Genomic DNA, 20,077 nt, shown 5'->3' with positions numbered 1-20,077 from the left:
GAGAATTCATTCCTTTGGCTTGTGAGTCAGGGGGAAGGGTGGCTTCAGAAGAAGTGACAACTTTGTGTCTTATACTAAGTTTCAACATGGGAAGAACAGGCAGCAAAGATGCAGCAGTGTATCTTTTTCATTCCCTATTCATGGCCTCCAGGAGAGTCAGTGTTTCCCTGAATGTGCTGCACATTCCCCCAGGAAAGCGCTGAGTCCTTAATTTAGGTCTTTTGACATGTGTTACATAGACGCCTGTTTAATCAGGACCTTCCTAGTTGTTGTATATTGCATACCCAAGTGATTTTCGCTTATGCCTTGAAATGTTCTTAATTATCTGTAACTCCTATCTACTTCATTATATTTTTCTCTGCTAACACAGTTTGCATTGTTTATATTTTTTTTGCAGTTCATTTCGATGTACTTTGACGAATATTCCACAGACACAGGCTTTACTGAATAAAGCTAAACTTCCTTTGGGATTGTTGTTACATCCTTTCAGAGACCTAACGGTAAACTTAACATTTTAAAATATTTGTGGGTACTGATGTGTATGTTAATATTCAGGGTTCTTGGATTGTATATTTTCTTAGAATATTTTCCATCTTTTTTTTATTTTTAATGTTTTGAGGACCCTCCATACCATTTCCCCTACTATTGTACCAGTTTACATTCTGAGAAACCAGTTTATAAGGGTTCCTTTTCCCCATCTCTTTGCCATTACTTGTTATTGCTTACCTTTTATTTTTAAAAGATTTATTTTGATTTACTTAATGCATATAAGAACTGGGGTGTAGGCCAGAGGTGTGGGGAGGGGGGGGGGTGAAAGGATTCACCAGACTGAAAGGATTCGACAGACTGTGGAGCAGAACAGGCAGATCTACTGAAATACACTGCTGAGGGAGCAGCCAGGGAGACAGGAGAGGTCTGCTGCGCCATGTGTGGGTCAGCTCCCTGGCCGGGGATTGAACTCATGCCAAAGAGGTCATAGCATGATAGTGCTGAGACTTAACCCCTGCACCACCAGCGAGGCCCTTTTTTCATCTTCTTTTATTTGAAGTTAGAAATCATCATTTTGGCGAAGTTCAATTCAGTAAGCACTTTCTGAGCACCAGCTCTGTGACAGACCCTAAAATGAGTACTAGTGAACACAGAAGATGAAGTCATTGTCCTTGCCCAAGATAGTCTTACCTAATGGAACACACTTGCAAAGCCAATAATTATGGTGCAGGATCATATTCTACCAGGTACAACATGGTTCCCTCTGGTATGGAGCAGTTTTCTACAAGGGGTGAGGTATGAACCAAATTTGAAAGAGTGGTAGTTTCGGAAGTTGGACGGCCGTGAAAGGTAAACTTTAGAAATCCTTTATTAAACATAAATGAAGTGCCAACAGTTCTGTCTAGTCAGGCAGAAAACTGTATGATTTTCCCTAAACTTACTTGCTAAAGTTTCCATAGTCTTAATTTGGTTTAATACTTCACTTGACAGATTTTTACCACATGCTTGTGGTATTTCATGAAAACGTGTTGGATTTATAATGTAACTTTTAGAAATAGTTTATCCAGGTACATTTTTTTATACATTATAAGTTGTTTTTCCCCCTCACTTTTTCACTACTGTAGTTTTCTGCCACTCTTAATGATACTGGATTTCTTTACTAACATTCATCCAAAAAGTATTTATTGATTACCTATCATGCTATTGTAGATACTGAGAATGTAAAGGTCAGTAAGCTTCCTGGTGGAGCTTACTTTCCTACTAGGATATATAGAAGGGAACAAAGGAATAGAATACAAAATAAAATACAGTAAGTACCTTGAATTGATTCATTTAGTAAATAATACTTGATCTCCTAAGCAAACTTCACCTATATAAATAGTGAGAATTTTTGTCTGAATACAGATTCCATCTTTGATATCTTCTGGAAATAGATACACTAAGTTAGCAACAGTAGCTTCCTTTAGGATGTAGAATTCTGGGTAATTTGTTTTTGTATTTTTCAATTAAGTGTACTTCCTAATTTTCTTTGCAAATCATATGTAGTCACTGAGTAATAAAAACTATATGTATGGAGAAATTTCATACAAAAGGCATGAATGAGATGAAAACAGAAGTATTAATGTTTATGTATAGATGGGAGAAAAAAACAGGAAGAGATATACTAAAATGTTGAGGTTAATTCAGAGAGAAGAATAAGTGATTTCTTCATCTTTTCACTGCTTTCTAAATTTCTTATATAGAATATAAAGCTCCTTTCCCACACTAAGTCAGAGTGGTATGTTCTTAAAAGGCTGGTAGAGGCATCTGGGGTGTGGGGCCAGACCTTGGTGCAGGGCGTGGCTGTAGAGACAGAGACATTGACGCATGGTCTGTGTTTCTCTCTCACTGTTACCTCTGCATTCCTGGGGATGAGCTCTGAGTTCCATTATTTTCTTGGCCAACTAGGCTTTTCTTGTTAGTCAGTGACTTTTATTATACTTGGTGTGGCATTATGTGCTTGTTAACTTCTAGTCTGTGACAAGAGAGGGAAGAAATCTCTTGTCCACTTATCACTGGATTTTATGGAAATGCTTCTATTTCACACGCAGTTACGGTTACTGTACTATACTGGCAGTGGGATGGGGGTGTTCTATCTCCCTGGCTCCTTTTTCTGCCACAACCACCTTCTTTTACCTCCTAGCAATTACCGGTCATAACATCAAACACCATCGTGAGGTGCCGGTCTTGTCGGACATATATCAACCCCTTTGTCTCTTTTATTGATCAACGGAGGTGGAAGTGCAATTTGTGCTACAGAGTTAATGATGGTGAGTTTCAGACTCTCAAAATAAGTGTGTTAAATATTTAACTTTTTTGCATCTTTGTCATCTTAGCTCCTCATTGCTTTAAAAACTAATGCCATGTTTCATGGAGAGAATATAGGCTAAGGACACTTCCCCTGGACCGGCCATGGGGAGAGTCGACAATGAGGGAGTGACAGGACAGGAAAAGGTCCTGAGGGTGGGACTGTCTCATTTTCACTGTGGTCAGTCGGGCTCAGGTGGGCCCGCACGGTGCAGGCCTGTGTGTATACCTGTCTTTTGGGCAGTCATTTCTTAGCTCCTCTAACTGTAAACACTTTTAAATTTCTATTTTTCTCTGATTTTTTTTTTTTTTTCCTGTGTCGTGTGATATAATAGAACAAAAACCTAAGAAGCGAGGTTAGCTGTGTCATGGTTTCCTCCCCTGATTTCAGAAATTAAATGGTTGGCCTTTTTAAAAATCTTTCTGATGTATTCTTTAAAGGGACCATAAAATACTACTTTTTAGCCATTCGATGTTGAGAGAACTCCTGTAAACTTCTTATAAATACTGGTGATAGAGGTGTTTATTTCCAGGCTTGTCTGTATGTGTTTGATTACAAATTGTGTCCCTAAATTTATACTCAATTCTTCATTCTTTCCTAGTTCCTGAAGAATTTATGTATAATCCCCTTACCCGGTCTTATGGAGAACCTCATAAACGGCCAGAAGTTCAGAATTCAACAGTGGAGTTCATCGCTTCTTCAGATTACATGGTATCTATTCAGTGTTCAGTTAGTAATGGAGTACAGTGGTAGTGGTAGTTTATAATTGGCTGTTACAGGAATTCTTGTCCAAATTTTAAAGTTGTCCCTAGTCTGAATTTTTTTTAAGTAAATTAATGCTGAAAGTTTATGTTTAACAAATAGAAAACTTTCTAAAGGTTACTCTATTTCCTAGAAGAATATAATTGTATCACTAAGAAATGTTAGCAATGTTTTATGGTGAACACTAACATTTACAGTTTATTGCCTTTTTTTACTTGATTACACTTTATAATGGTTATAAATACTCTTTCACCAACTAATATTTTAATACCCTCAAACGGAAAAGCACGTTTTCCCCAAAACACAGTTTTAGGCCCTTACAGAGATCATCATTCTGCTGGGTCAGCCAATACAAATGTCAAGGTAAATGGATATTGACTTCACTCTACTTCTTTTCAGTTATAAGGTTCTGCCTGTTCCTGAATTAGTTCTGATTCTAGATCTCATTTCCACATACAAAAGTGGATTCTTGCTCTAAGTTCTGCTCATCTTCGCCATCATTTCTGCTTATTTTACACATACTCACAAAAATTGTTTCTTTTGTGTCCTGGTTTCTAGTCTGTTATCTTTAAAATTTTAAAGCATTACTAGTGAGAAAAGGGACAACTAATGTGTGTTAAATTCTGGGTGGTTAACCCATTTTTTTTCTCTTTTTATAATTTGGTTTTGTTTTTGTTGTATTTGTTGAGGTAATGTTGATTGGCATCACACTGTGTGTCTTTGGGGTAAAGGTTTACACCCCTACAATTGCATTTTATTTTCCCCCACCCACCACCAAAACTCCAGTAATCCTCCATTAGACCCTTCTCTCCCCGTTGCTCACCCCTGCCCTATTCATACTCCCCTTCTGGTAACCTTATTTTTATTTATTTTTTTTAAAGATTTGTTTTATTTATACAAGCACTGGGGTACAGGCCAGAGGCGCAGGAGGGTGAGAGAATGCACCAGAGACAGAGCAGGGAGCAGAACAGGCAGAAGGACCGAAATACACTGCTGAGGGGAGCAGTGGGCGAGGCAGGAGAGGTCTGCTGCACCATGTGGGTATCTCGCTGGCCAGCCAGGATAGAACCGGCACTGCAGAGGCTGCAGACAGCTTCACAGCGCTGTGCTAAACCCGCTACGCCACTGGGGAGGCCCAGCCTTATTTTTATAATTTTAAAGACCCTTTGTCCAACTTAGTATCTGCCCATTTTAACCTAGTATCTTCTTGTCTGTTGCATATTAACTATACTAATATTTTCTTTTATCACTTTTACTCTCAAGTTTTTGTCTTCTGTACAACTAACTCATTATGTCCCTAACTCTATTCTGGCTCCTTTGGAATTTTAATGTAATTGAAGTGGTGAAGCAAAAAGTAATTTTTAATTTTGGCCATAAAGCCCATGAGATCCTTGATTGGCATGCTTTTAAAAAGACTTTTTGTGCCCCTTTTTAACTTTCTACAGTAGTAATATGCAGGTGTGTTTAAAAAAAAGAGAGAAAATAGTATCTTAACCATCATTTACTCATCACCAAGCTTCAGTTATCAACATTTTGCTAAATATATTTCATTTTTCCTCAGTCCATCCATGACCCCACACTGAAGTTTGTTAATACTAATCCCAGTATCATGTCATTTAACCCATAAATACTTCAGTGGATATAGCTGGCAGATAAAGCTTTGCCATACGATACTATCACAAGGACTTTCTTATGCTTAGTATAAGTATACTTTCTTATACTTAACCCTTGAGACTAGTCCTAATGGTTGTCAGGTTTTAAAAAGTATATTTAAAAAAAAATTTTAGGAACAGAAGAAGGGAGGAAATATAGAGATTAGTATTAAAAAACAAACTCAATTGTTGCTTGCAAGATATCTCAGCCAACACTGTCAAGCAGACGTTCAGCCCATCTATTTAACCATTACGGCGTATTCCCTGCCCTATCATACTTAGCCAGTTAGCTTTATGAGAAAAAGTTAGAGGAAGATCTTATAAAACATCAATCCTGTTGGATTTTTTTTTTTTTTTTGGGGGGGGTATAGTAGACTCATAAATATAGTATTAGTGACATGAGAGGGGTATATGTAGCTACTAAATAAATCACATTATTTTTATTCCTTTTTCAGCTTCGTCCCCCTCAACCAGCAGTCTACTTGTTTGTTTTGGACGTATCCCATAATGCAGTGGAAGCTGGGTATTTGACAATTTTGTGCCAGTCGTTACTAGAAAATTTAGACAAGTAAGAATTTTTTTACTTACTACATATATGTGTGTATGAGTGCATGTAAATTTCATGTGTTTATTAAACTATGGGATTGGTTTTCAGTTAAATTTGATTTCATTTATTCACTGACTAAAATATTATATCCTGTCCTCCTTAGAGTAAGGATCCTGCTACTTAGATTTTTGTGATTTATGACTGGACATCTGAGTCATTAAAGCTCCCCATGCTTAATGAGGAATTTAGATCTAATTATCCTCTGACTTAGCAGATCGGAGCACTGCGCCTGACAGGGCCAAGATATCAGGGATGCCAGTGAGAGCGTTTCAGCTGTAATTGATGCCTGAGCAAGGAGTTTTACATGAGATACTTTTAGTGGGAGCTTGAATCTGATCAAAGGAACTAGGGAACTGACTTTGTGCTGAGTATTTCAGGAAGCTAGAAACTGAGCTCTTTTTGGCATATTAGGTCTGAGCTGTGTTGTGGATGAAAGCAGCACAGGAAGGCTTGCTTGTATCCGACTGGTTCCTGATCTTGTATCTACTGGTATTAGGAAGGAAACCCTCAACTATCTTTAAAAAACCAGTCTTCCAAATCTCTGGGGAAAAAAGTTGTTTGTGCGTTTCTTTATTCCAATGCCCACAGCAGATAAGACAGATCGTTAGTAAGAATGGCTCACGCCTTGGCATGTATGGAGGTGGCAGTGTATGATACCTTGTCACAGGTGCTCTTGGTTACTCCAGAGGGTCTCCCCATCATCCCGCTGAGTCTGAGAGTCCCCACTCTGTTGAGAGCTAACTCTAGTCACTGTAGTCTGCATGTTACTAATCTTCTTTGCCCATGATTAGAAAAAAATCCAGAGATACTAAATGACATGCTTCTAATTTGTTAGTAATTTAAGAGTTTTCAAATTTATCCTCTAGTCGTAGCATTTTCCCTTTCTTTCTTTTCTTTTTTTTTTTTTTTTTATTTATTTTTGTACAAGAACCGGGGTACAGGCCAGAGATGTTGGGGGTAAGAGGATCCACCAGAGACAGAACGGGGAATAGAATAGGTAGACTGATGAAATACACTGCTGAGGGGAGCAGCGGGCGAGACAGGAGAGGTCTGCTTTGCCATGTGGGATTGTCGCCAGCCGGCCGGGATCAAACCGGCACTGCAGAGGCTGCAGACAGCTTCACAGCGTGGCGCTCAACCCACTGCGCCACCAAAGAGGCCCCTCTTTTTTTTTTTTTAAATATTTTTTTAAAGATTTATTTATTTATGCAAGCACTGGGGTACAGGCCAGAGGCACGGGAGGGTGAGAGAATTCGCCAGAGCCAGAGTGGGGAAACAGAACAGGCAGACCTGACGAAACACACTGCTGAGGCGAGCAGCGGGCGAGGCAGGAGAGGTCTGCCGCGCCATGTGGGAATCTCCCTGGCCGGCCAGGAATCGAACCTGCACTGCAGAGGCTGCGGACAGCTTCACAGCGCTGCACTCAACCCGCTGTGCCACTGGGGAGGGCCAGCATTTTCCCTCTCTTAGTGACAAGGGCTTACTCCAAAGATAGCTTTATCCATCATGACCATGGAAGACCACTCTGCAAAGAAAGCTCTTTTCATACTGAAGTTGGGAAAAGTGTGAGGGCATAGCCCAAGAAATAGGCGCCACTCCGACAAAGATGAGTGACTATTTGTGGATTAAATAGACTATGCAAAACCAGAAGGGTAAAATGGAGAATAGAAAATAGTGAGTTGTTAGAAAGACATGACGTATTTTTTGTTTTCTATGCAAAAATGCTTCATGACTTTTCCAACAACTCAATAATTAAAAGCATATTTGCTTATAGGCTCAAAATAAAAGCATTAATAAAGCCAGAACAAAAAGTAAAGGTGAAGGGTAGCACCAGTATAGGAGCATGTATTTGGAAGGGGCTGTGGAAATAACTGAGAAAGAGGAATTTCATGCTGGAGCACTTCTGCCTCAGGTCTGTATTTTGAACTTGGAGGGAAGTGAGTAAAGTAGTCTCAGTTCTGATTGGTAACCGTAACAATACTGAGAGATCTTAGAAGTTGCAAAGAAGTAAGGATTAGTCTATAGAAACATCATAAATATTGACCAGTATAGATTAGCTAGCCATCCAGTAGCTCCTTGCAGTCTGTTCTCTAAAGTGCTTTTTGAACTAGCTTGTCGACTTCATCTGAATGGCCCCATCAGCCAGGCATAATAGTAATAATGCTTCTGAGCTTTGTTTTGGCTTCTAGTAATAATCAACGGTAATGTAAAGGTACTGCTGAAAAAATAAATTACAGAACAGCAGTTAACTTAGTGACCAGTACTTAGAAACATACTTCTGTGAGATGAGGCATCTGTCTTACTAACAGGGAGAGCTTGATGGGCAATATTTTATGCTTATTGTTTTATGCTGTGGCATTGACATTTCAATACAGGCTTCTAGCAGAAAAGTTTTAAAAGATGAATGTTAGATAGAATGTCTGTGTTCTTAAATGGATTTTTATTTTAAATTTTACACATGAAAGTCTGATTTGCTTTACATTTAAATCTTTTATTTGGAAAATACACGTTTGTCCTTCTGTCTTTAAAATATTTAAGCAAAGTGTGCGATTTTTGTAACATTGAAAATGAAAAGATGAGTAACTTGCACTTGAGAGAATTTTTGAAAGTTAGCAAGTAATCTTTGGTTTTTGAATCGTGTCAATTTTAATGTTTATTATTTGAACATAGTTCAATCTTCTAAAAACAATTTCTGCAATTTATTTATTTTTAGTGCTAACATTGGTTTACAATATCGCATATGATTTAGACGTTTAGGATCGCCCCTTTCAGGTGTTGTTACCACACCACACCTACCACCAAGACAGAGTCTGTGACCTCATAACACACTGGTGCTTTTATCTGAAATGAAATGTTCCATTGTTGCTCTTCTCTGATAGATAGTGACCCAGACAGGAATAAATTTTCTGTCCTCTGGAGAAGCATATGTAATTATTTCTAGACTTAATATTTCAGGTTTTTTGTGGGGTTTTTTTGGCAAGAAAGTAAGTTACTGAGCACGTGGAATTTAAAATTGTCGTTTTTATCTTTAGGCTTCCTGGAGATTCCCGAACAAGAATAGGATTCATGACCTTTGATAGTACTATTCATTTCTACAATTTACAAGAAGGATTATCACAGCCTCAGATGTTGATTGTATCTGACATAGATGGTAAGCAGTGAATAAAATGTCTTTTCATGACAGATTTGGGGATTCACATTGCTTAATTTTACAATACATGTTGTCATAATGCTGTAAAGTCAGTTTGGTGCAATTTGATTTTTGTTTTAAAGTAAATGATTTCCTGGAAAGTACTTGATTCTGATTTTCTTAAATCTGTATGTGTACTTGCATGCACGTGCACAGACATGTGTATATATATTTATGCAGAGTATACATATTTAATAAAATGATTTTATGGTGCCTACTACATGTGTGGCCTGACACAAAGATTTTTAAATTTATTATATTGTCTTGACTTGATTGGCATTGATTAAAATATTTAAAATAAAAAGAAATATTAAAATATTTCTTCCCTGTAGATGTTTTTCTGCCTACACCGGATAGCTTACTTGTGAATCTATATGAAAGCAAAGAGGTGAGATGGATTCTTTTTCCTTAAGGTAGCAAAATATTTGTTATTTCAGCTGCCCATGTTTGTGTGGTGACTTGTATTTGTGTGGTATCTTCACGCTGTCGGTGTCTTCACAGTGCACAGCATGGCGGGCGGTGGGGGGGTGGGGCGTGTCTGTTCACTTTTCAGTGTATGTTTTGCTGCCTACAATACAGCAGCAGATACTACACTTGGGGTGTTTTAAAAAACATTGCCTTGCCTACTCCGTAATTGAGCTATTAATCTTTGCTTTCCCAGCTTATAAGAGACTTACTGAATGCATTACCAAGTATGTTCACCAACACAAGAGAAACTCACAGTGCCCTTGGCCCTGCGCTTCAGGCTGCCTTTAAGCTGATGTCTCCAACGGGCGGCCGTGTGTCTGTGTTTCAGACACAGTTGCCTTCGTTGGGTGCAGGGCTTCTGCAGTCCAGAGAAGACCCTAATCAGCGGTCGAGTACAAAGGTATCATCTATTTGTTTTCTCTGTCATATTCAAGATGGTATTTTCTGCCCTTGCAGACCATTCAATTATTTGTTCATTATCTACTTTTCTACTTCAAGAATAGTAAAGAAAATGAAAGCTGACAAGAGAATTTAGTTTGAATTACTGTTTTGAGTTTGTGTTGTAATGTGTTCTTTTTATTACTTTGTTTGCAAGTCATAGAAATTTAGAGGTCATTTTCTCTAACCCTTTCATTTTGTAGATGAGGAAACAGATTAAACTGTTTTGCTAAAGATGTTAAATAACTAATGGTAAAAATGGGACTCAATGTTCTGACTCCTGTGCTCTTTTCTATTATGTACATGATAATACTAAATCTCAGATAGTAGAATTTAACGTGCTCATTATTTTTTTTTTTTTTTTTTTTTGCTTACTCAATTTTATCTTTCTACCCTGGGGCAAGACATTTAAGAAATCACCATTTGTTTTGTAATGGATTGTCATCTCCTTTGCCAAACAGAAGTATAGAATACATCTTGTTTGTCACAGATGTGCCCACTTTCTGTTTCACTAAGAAAGAGGTGTTTAATCTTGTAACATTCTTTCTCACAGAGGAATGCGGCAACTGCTACAATAAGAACAGTTGCAGACCAGTAGCTGTGGAATCATTAGTAAATTTTTAAATTATAAAGATAATACAAATCATTGGAAAGTAGAAAAAAATTTATCAGTAAACTCACTGAGATAATAGCATTTAGTTTTACAAATACTTAAGTAAGCATAATCGGCCATCACACATGTATGCTATATTTTTAAGTGATCTTTTTCCACTGAGGGTATATTGTGAGGGTATATTGCATTTTCTGAGACCCCTAAAAATCCTCTTTAAAAAATATTTTTTAGTAAATGTGAACTTTTTTATTTAATTAATGGCATCCTATCAATTGAATTGTCTCTACCAATTAAAAAAAATGAGACTGAATATTACTTGGATTTTATTTACATGAGGATTTGATCACAATATTTTAATCTCCATTTCAAATAACAAATAAATCATACCCATTGGTTTTGATTTTTTTCATGAATTTTATTCTACCTCAAATAAATTTTGAGAAGATACCACTACTACTAGTTATGAATTAAACTGTTTTAATGGTGTCATAAATCTTGTCATAAATCATATTTAGATTCTCCTTGGGCTCACTTCCTAGTAGTAAAAACTTGATTGAACTTATTAATGCACTCACTTATTGAACTCTGCTTATGTTTTAGTCAACCTGTACTCCTAGGATGCTCTTTTTGTAACTGCCATTAGTTATTGTGGCTTTTTCATTCTTTACCAAACTGTTAAAGAAAAATAGCACTATGTTTTACTTTTTATAGAAATTTGAATACTAAATTGCTTTTTGAGAAAGAAGCTAATTTTAAAATAAATTGGGGCAAGTGTATTAAGAGTATTGAAAAGTTATATTATACAGTATTTAAAAGTTATATTAAAAGTTATATTGTAGGGCCTCCCCGGTGGCGCAGCGGTTGAGCGCTGGGTTGCGAAGCTGCCCGCGGCCTCCGCGGCACCGGTTCGATCCCCGGCTGCTCCCCGGCCACTGGAGGAGGGTCCCACATGGCGTGCAGACCTCTCCTGCTGCCCGCTGCTCCCCTCAGCAGTGTACTTCGGTCCTTCTGCCTGCTCTGCTCCCCGCTCTGGCTCTGGTGAATTCTCTCACCCTCCGACGCTTCTGACTGTACCCAGTGCATGTATAAACAAAACAAACAAACAAATAAATAAATAAATAAAACATGCCTCTATAAAAAAAAAAAAAAAGTTATATTATAATGAAGAACTTGGAGCCTGGTCCTTGTGTTTTTAACTCTTTCTCCATTGCCATCTCAGTTCAAGTATCCTCATACCAGTAGGAAAAGCCTTCATAACATTCCCTGTAGGCCTGACTGCAGGGTTTATTTTCCAGCATCCACCACTCAGTAACTACATGAGTGGTCAGTTTACTTAAGCGGTTTTGGCCTTAGTTTCCTCACCTGTAAAATGTAGATAATTCATTAAATAGATGTTATTATGAGGGTTAAATAATTTAATTTATGGAAAACATCTTGAGCAGTGCTGGCACATGAGTGCTTTATAAATGTTAGTGATTATTATTCTTACAGAAAAATCTATGTCAACTGCCTGGAATATCCCTGGTTTTTATCAGGAACAGGGGTATCCTCTCTCTTCTTATAAGAGAGACATTGAAAATGTGTGTAATTCAAGGTTTCCACCTCTCACTTCATGATCTATTGACTTAGGTTGTACAACATCTTGGCCCCGCGACTGATTTTTATAAGAAACTCGCTTTAGATTGCTCAGGGCAGCAGACAGCAGTGGATCTGTTCCTTTTAAGTTCACAGTATTCTGATCTTGCTTCTCTAGGTAAGAAGATATCATTGTATTTATCTGTTTTTGTAAACATTTTTAGCATATAATTAAATCTCAACTCTTTACTAAGAGTTCTCAATATTTTGGGGAGAAAGGCATGTAAATTAAATAATATCTATGAAAATTATCAGTAAATTTTAAGGCACTGTGTAGATATAAAATGCTATTACTATTTTGTTTTTAAAAATACAGTTCCTTTACCACTCTGCTCAGCAATAAACCTGATACTACATTTTACTTTATTTATACTTGTGTTTTTGTTTTTTCAGATTTATGTATTATGCTTGTTTTGACAGTTTACGTTTTCTCATGACTTAGGTTTCTTCATTATATAGAATCTGTACTGTGGTTGGACAGTAGCTAATACTTCTATTTCTTTCTAAAGCTTGCATGTCCAAGTATTCTGCAGGGTGCATCTATTATTATCCATCTTTCCACTTTACTCACAATCCTTCACAAGCAGAAAAGTTACAAAAAGACCTGAAGCGTTATCTTACAAGAAAAATTGGATTTGAGGCTGTTATGAGAATACGGTGTACCAAAGGTATGAAATTATAAAAAGTTATATACTTTATATGACATACGTCTGTGAAAATCAATAAGCATTTATATATTGACTATCTGTGATTTCTTAGCATGATTACTTGTTCATCATAAAGGACGTGATCCAGCAAATTTGCTTTGCACATACGGAGTTGTTGAATAATTTTTAAGTAATTTGAGTAAGTGGGCAGACATAAGTGTTTTGCTATATTGAGAATAATGTAAGAGGGGCCTCCCTGGTGGCGCAAGGGGTTAAGACACAACCTATGAAGCTATCCGCAGCCTCTGCAGCATGAGTTAGATCCCTGGCCAGGGAGCTACCCACATGGCGCAGCAGACCTCTCCTGGCTCGCCTTCTGCTTCCCTCAGCAGTGTATTTCGGTCATTCTTCCTGTTCTGTTCCCTGCTGTTTCTCTGATGAATCCTCTCACCCCCACACCTCTGGCCTATACCCCAGTTCTTGTATGCATAAATAAATAAATCTTTAAAAAAAAAAGAGAGAGAGAGAGAGAGAGAGAGAATAATATAAGAGAAAACCCATTTTGGAGGTGACTTTAGGAGAATTTAGAAGAATATAGAAGTTGTTAGATTAATGATACTTGTCTTCATAATCATTCAAAATAGTCTTAAGTTACATTACTTTGGTTTTATGAGCATATTTACTGAAGGGGATTCTGATTTCTTCTTTTAATTCTTAAACAAGTTGTAAAATGACCCTCAACAATCTTCATAATTTTGTACATCAGTTAGATCTTCATCTTCAAATCACAAATGAGAAAGTATTATAAATTTGTTTATCAATTCAAGTTAAATATATAGTCTTCCTTTTATATAACCTGCATTGGGTTCTTTGAATTGGTATTATAGAACATTTTTAGGATATAATTAAATCTAAACTTTACTAAGAGTTCTCAATATTTTGAGGAGGAAGGCATGTAAATTAAATAATATCTACTGACATCCCCTCCGACTCTGAAATTATCCTTTCGATTCACAATCAGCAACATCTTTTACTTTAAAAAGTAGCTTTATCCTGAGATAAAGATTACTTCATCTTTTATAACAAGTTCTCTCTTCCCTAGGTCTCTCAATGCACACTTTTCATGGAAACTTCTTTGTCCGTTCCACTGATTTGTTATCCCTTGCCAACATCAATCCTGATGCCGGATTTGCAGTACAGCTGTCAATTGAAGAAAGTCTGACAGATACTTCCTTAGTGTGCTTTCAAACAGCCCTCTTATATACATCAAGCAAAGGTATTGTTACTGTTAAAAGAAGACACAGAACCTGTGTCATAAACTTTCCTCTCCTTTCACATGCTGGAGATAATGGGGAGAATGGCGGAACAGACAGTAGGGAAAATGGAATTTACATTGTTTCATTAAATATATGTCCCTTTTTTTAGCTAGTTTTTTAATCTTTAAATAATGTGTTTTGACCCATGGGAACCATGTGTTCCTAGGATCACATGTGTCTGATAAACAAACTTTGCCAAATCCAGCTATTCCCATCCTGAGCATTATAGCTTGACTCAGAAAATAAAAAATTCTACATAGTGGCCTAATCTCAGCTGGTCTGCCCGAGACCCCCTGAGCGCCAACCCTAGTCCCCCATGTGGCCCCTTTTCCACTCCAACAAGATGAAAGAAACTATCATGAACCAGGAGAAACTCACCAAGCTGCAGGCACAAGTGCGCATTGGTGGGAAAGGTACTGCTCACAGAAAGAAGGTGGTTCACAGAACAGCTACAGCAGATGATAAAAAACTTCAGTTCTCCTTAAAGATGTTAGGGGTAAACAACATCTCTGGTATTGAAGAGGTGAATATGTTCACAAACCAAGGAACAGTGATCCACTTTAACAACCCTAAGGTTCAGGCATCTCTGGCAGCAAACACTTTCACCGTTACAGGTCATGCTGAAACAAAACAGCTGACAGAAATGTTACCCAGCATCTTAAACCAGCTTGGTGCAGACAGTCTGACTAGCTTAAGGAGACTGGCTGAAGCTCTGCCCAAACAATCTGTGGACGGAAAAGCACCCCTTGCCACTGGAGAGGATGATGATGGTGAAGTTCCAGATCTTGTGGGGAATTTTATGAGGCTTCCAAAAATGAAGCAAACTGAATTGAGTCAACTTCTGAAGACAATAAAACTTGAAGAAGTTACTGGGAGCTGCTATTTTATATTATGACTGCATTTTTAAATTTTGTTCATTGATCTGATAAAATCTAGATCTCTAATATTTTTCAGCTTGAGCCCCTTGGACACTGCAGCTCGTTTCAGTTTTTGCTAATACACAATTCATTCTTTGCAGCTAATTAAGCTGAAGAATCCTGGAATAATGTTTGAAACAGGTTAATAAAGTCCTTTGCCTAGTATCCAGCTTTATTTTTTATTTCATTGACACTGATTTGTACACAGAAAGCAAAGTTGTTATAGAAAGCTAATCATGGCATGTAATATCACTGATAATCTTTGATGGAATTTGAATAAAGATTTTAAATGATAGTTAAAAAAAAATTCTTTATAGTGCTTAAAGCCTACATCTGTTATTTGACAGTCTGAGTTTTCTGACATTTTACTGTGTTGGGTATGATTAAGATGAGTGATATTAAAGTAAGAACTGGGACCTAATGTGTTCCTGCACCCAAAATTCCTTGTATGTTCATCGTCTGTCTTCAGATGTGGAAAGTGTTCCATTGTCTTTAAAACGTGTTGTCATTCAATGTATTCCAAACAATAGCTCAAATCATATTTGCCCTGTTTGCTTGTTTCTTTTTGATCGGATGTATTTTGCACTGACCTTATTCATCACTTCATTAGGTGAGCGGAGAATCAGAGTGCATACGCTCTGCTTGCCAGTGGTAAGTTCACTGGCTGACGTCTATGCAGGAGTGGACGTACAAGCTGCCCTCTGCCTTCTGGCAAACATGGGTGAGTACAAAAGTGAAGAGCAAGTAAAACATTTTTTTCTAGCCTATAAACTGAAGCCTGGGCGTTGTTTTACCCTAGAAAGCCCTTATTTGCAAAACATATGTGTTTTACATTTTCATTCACAGCAGTGTGAACCAGATTGTTCTTGTATTTCTTATTAATGCTTTAGTTTAGAAATCTTTTATGGGGATTCATAATCACTAAAAACTGGTAATATCCCAAATGTCCTTCAGATGGATAGTGTATGCACAAAACTGGGGTCCATCCATGCAGTGGAACACAGCTCAGAAACAGGAAGCAGTCCACTGCCAATGTGACAGCAGACCTGAGTGACTCCCAGAGCCATGTCAGGTGAAAAGAACTTAGCCTTGAGGCTGCATCCCTCAGGTTCCATTGATAGGACATTCTGAAAAAGGAAGATCATAGGGATGAAGAACAGACAATTGACTAATGGGCTAGGAATGCGGGAGGAGTTTTCTACCTAGAGGCAGCGGCACATGGGATGTTTTGGGGGGGCTAGAACTGTTGTGTAGAGATTACATGAGTATGCATTTGATATGAAACCACCGTAGACCTGCACTCAAAAAAGTAAATTCTGCTGTAAAATTTTTCTAACCCTTTGGGGAATTAATATAACAACTATTTTTTTGTTGTTGTTTTTAATGAATTTACCTTTTAGGTGAATTTAGACATGTTATTTCTTTCCCATGTAGTACAAAAATAGCCATTATTACCCATTTTGGGAGAAATTATAATAGCCTTTACTAAGCATCCCAATTTTTAAATTTACATTTTAGATTTTTTTTTTTTTTTAAATTTATTTATCCATTTATACAAGCACTGGGTACAGTCAGAAGCACGGGAGGGTGAAAGAATTCACCAGAGCCAGGGGGGAGAGCAGAACAGGCAGACTGACGAAATACACTGCTGAGGGGAGCAGCGGGTGGCAGGAGAGGTCTGCGCGCCATGTGGGACCCTTGCCCGGCGGCCGGGGATCAAACTGGCGCTGCAGAGGCTACGGGCAGCTTTGCAAACCAGCGCTCTACTGCTGCGCCACCAGGGAGGTCCCAACATTTTAGATCTTTTTTCAAATTAATTGTACCATAACTGATTGGATTTTGATATATTTTTAAAAACATTTTCAAATATAAAAGTTGATTTATTTTTAATACTTGGCATACTTGGCATATGTATGAAAATGCCTCTATTTTAATAATATATGCACTTGAAAGATCTAGGTTTCAAACTGATAGTTGGCCCTTCACTATGTGAGACTCCTTTTACTTTGCTCTCTGTCGACATGGGAAGATTTTGACAAAGAAAATTTCAAAGTGATTTAATACACTTGGAAAAATAAAAAGATTTTCGTGGATCACTCAGGTTGCAGAACTGACACTGTTTATGCAGAAAAAATGATACTTTACACATGTGGCTTCTATTTGCATAATGGAAATATCTCTAGGACTTTCTCAAAGGTAGATGTACAATATATGCTTTCCAGCAATCCAGATTTGTTCTGATTGTCGCATCTATTCAGATTTATTTTGGCAATAGTGTGTAATGAGGGCCTCCCTGGTGGCACAGGGGGTTGAGTGCAGCACTGTGAAGCTGTCCGCAGCCTATTCAGCATGGGTTCCATCCCAGCTGGCCGGGGAGATATCCACATGGTGCGGCAGACCTCTCCTGTCTTGCCCACTGCTACCCTCAGCAGTGTTTTCAGTCCATCTACCTGTTCTGTTCCCCGCTCTGTCTCTGGTGAATCCTCTCACCCTCCTGCACATCTGGCCTGTACACTGGTTCTTGTATGCATGAATAAATCAATCTTTAAAAAAAAAAAAGTGTGTAATGAGTCCATACTTTTAAAATGAGTGACAGGTAAGATGTACTTTTCTATCCGAAAAACAAAATCTTCATTGGCTTCTTAAGTAAATTTTCTCTCTTACAGTATTCATTGGAATCTAGTAAGCAAATACATTTTCATTTTCCTTGCTTTGTAGCTGTGGATCGGTCTATTTCCTCAAGTCTGTCGGATGCGAGAGACGCCTTAGTGAACGCAGTGGTGGACTCGCTGTCTGCCTATGGCTCGGCGGTCTCTCATGTGCAGCACTCGGCCCTGATGGCACCCAGCTCCCTCAAGTTGTTTCCGCTCTATATATTGGCTCTTCTCAAACAGGTAGGTTGTTCTCTATATACTGTTAGTTTGTGTGAAATCTTTTTAAATACCTGATACTTAGATGAAATGAGATCTAGATTTTCTGGGTTTTTAAAAAATATTTGATTAGAAGATTTTGCAGTTAGCATTGGAAGAGTTTTGAAGAACAGGGAAAAACAGTGGGCAGTGAAGTTCAGGCGAACACATGACGGCTAGTGATACCTCTGTTCTTGCTCCAGTCCATGGGAGCACCTTCAATGCTCATGTGCCTGTCGCACTCTCAGAAAGCACTTCAAGGAAAGGACCTGCTGTTCAAGGGACAGTCTCAGCACCACCATAGGTGTCATGTCCATTAGCTTCTGTTTTCCTTACAGCAGTCTTACATGCTGGTTTCCCTATTTTTCTTAGTTAACAATATAACTTTGAGAAGTTAAGTAACTTGCTCACATACCTACCGATATTAAATGTTAGAGTGAGAATTTAATCCAGGGTTTTCTGATTTGAAGCCCAGAGTTTCCCATGATTGATAGTGGCTAGTATATATTTGTTTCAAAATTTGTCCTCTATAGTTATGTTTTACTTGAAATGTTTTTAACTTTTTCCAAACAGAAAGCATTTAGAACTGGTACAAGCACACGTCTGGATGATCGTGTGTATGCTATGTGTCAGATAAAGTGTCAGCCCCTTGTTCATCTGATGAAAATGATTCATCCCAACTTATACAGGATAGACAGGTTGACCGATGAGGTATGATTTCTTTTAGTACATTTGAAATTTTTTAATTCAAATCTAATTGATGTCTTGATTCTATAGCTAAGGTGATAATGTATTATTAACAATACTTTTGTTTGGTTCTTTCCCCCTGTAGTAGTAATACATTAAATAAGGACTGTGGTTATAGGGTTTTCAAAACTAGTTTCACATGGAAAGTTATTCACCTTGTGGGTGTGGCTGTATTTTTTACAAAGCTAAGTTGGAGAGTGGACATTTCCATTTGCATTTGTATATATTCAGTGTTTCTGATATGATCAGAGTAACGTTTCGATTATTGTAAACCAAATCTGGTATTCCAATAGAATTTTTAATGTGCATGTAAAAATATAGGTTTTTTTTTTTTTTTCTTCTTTTTGTTAAAACTCTCCTCTTTGGAGTCTTCTCTACATCATGTCACTAGAGCTGTGCAGCAGTGCCCTGCTTGCAGTGGGTATCCTAGTCACACTTTTTGTATATCCTAGTCCCCAAAGGGATGGAAATGGGCAGATCCTTTTGCATGTTCATGATTTTATATTTAATTTGAATATATTTGAGTGTCTTGATTCTACAGCTAAGGTGGTAATGTATTAGTAGTACGTTTTGCATCCTAAATTCTCCAGTGTCACTTTTTTATTTTATTAGCACTTAGCGGTTGTTTATTAGCTTGCAAACTGTGATGACAGCAATGTAAGCTCATTCATATTCCACCTTTTTCTTTTCAGGGCGCAATACATGTTAATGACAGAGTTGTACCTCAGCCACCTCTCCAGAAATTGTCTGCAGAAAAGCTGACAAGAGAAGGTGCTTTCCTTATGGACTGTGGCTCTGTAAGCACCCTCTACTACAAAGCTTAACTCAGCTGGCAAAAAGAAAACTTGCAGCATTCAGCTGTATTATCACAGATAAGCAGTGAAAGGGAGATCAGGAAATTAGAAGCAATAAGTTGGTAACTGGCATAAGAGGTCAACTGACTTTAGACTTTTTGAGTTGGACATCATATTGTTATCTATAGATGAAAGAATTTTTTATTCTCATGGATTATTTACTGTCATGGATTATATATGCTTGATAAAGAGAAATAAAAAGATGAATTTTGGGTGAGCGGGTTGGCTGTGCATGCAGGTAGCCGAAGCTGCCTCCTCACCCCTTTAAAAAAAAAACAGATGATTTTGTGTCTTCAGGGAGTCTACCATCTAGAATCATAAAATTCATAGGGATCTCAAAAGTTTATCTAGTTCACCCTATATCCATGTCAGAGTTCAGGGTGGCAGGGTGGGCAGGGTGGTGATGAAGTCTTCATAGTGATTGAGATGACTTCATAAATAACACTTTATAGGCAGGAAATGGATTCAGAGAGCCTTACAAGGGAT

The 20,077-nt window shown here is 37.8% G+C and overlaps 1 protein-coding gene, 1 non-coding gene and 1 pseudogene across 3 annotated transcripts in view; 2 read left to right on the top strand and 1 right to left on the bottom strand.

Moving 5' to 3' along the window:
* SEC24B (SEC24 homolog B, COPII coat complex component) overlaps positions 1 to 20,077 on the top strand; it is a 76,210-nt gene that overhangs the window by 52,257 nt on the left and 3,876 nt on the right. For both annotated transcript variants that reach the window (XM_037509562.1, XM_037509563.2), the window contains 14 exons: positions 398 to 500; positions 2,672 to 2,798; positions 3,438 to 3,547; positions 5,706 to 5,818; positions 8,890 to 9,008; positions 9,380 to 9,435; positions 9,709 to 9,915; positions 12,196 to 12,319; positions 12,711 to 12,869; positions 13,951 to 14,124; positions 15,692 to 15,802; positions 17,800 to 17,975; positions 18,564 to 18,701; positions 19,430 to 19,534. In XM_037509562.1, the coding sequence (XP_037365459.1) occupies positions 398 to 500; positions 2,672 to 2,798; positions 3,438 to 3,547; positions 5,706 to 5,818; positions 8,890 to 9,008; positions 9,380 to 9,435; positions 9,709 to 9,915; positions 12,196 to 12,319; positions 12,711 to 12,869; positions 13,951 to 14,124; positions 15,692 to 15,802; positions 17,800 to 17,975; positions 18,564 to 18,701; positions 19,430 to 19,534 (1,822 nt within the window). The remainder of the gene's footprint in view (positions 1 to 397; positions 501 to 2,671; positions 2,799 to 3,437; positions 3,548 to 5,705; positions 5,819 to 8,889; positions 9,009 to 9,379; positions 9,436 to 9,708; positions 9,916 to 12,195; positions 12,320 to 12,710; positions 12,870 to 13,950; positions 14,125 to 15,691; positions 15,803 to 17,799; positions 17,976 to 18,563; positions 18,702 to 19,429; positions 19,535 to 20,077) is intronic.
* LOC119243861 (small nucleolar RNA SNORA41) lies at positions 10,429 to 10,559 on the bottom strand. Its single transcript, XR_005124863.1, has one exon. It is a non-coding gene; the product is annotated as a small nucleolar RNA SNORA41 (small nucleolar RNA).
* Positions 14,329 to 15,044, top strand: LOC119243635 (transcription factor BTF3-like; annotated as a pseudogene).

The sequence above is a fragment of the Talpa occidentalis genome, unplaced genomic scaffold (assembly GCF_014898055.3).
Source record: "Talpa occidentalis isolate TD23 unplaced genomic scaffold, MPIMG_talOcc4v2.1 talOcc4.13, whole genome shotgun sequence".
In the NCBI taxonomy this organism is placed as follows: domain Eukaryota; kingdom Metazoa; phylum Chordata; class Mammalia; order Eulipotyphla; family Talpidae; genus Talpa; species Talpa occidentalis.
The sequence above is the reverse complement of the archived record's forward strand: the minus strand, read 5'-3'. Positions and strand labels throughout refer to the sequence as shown.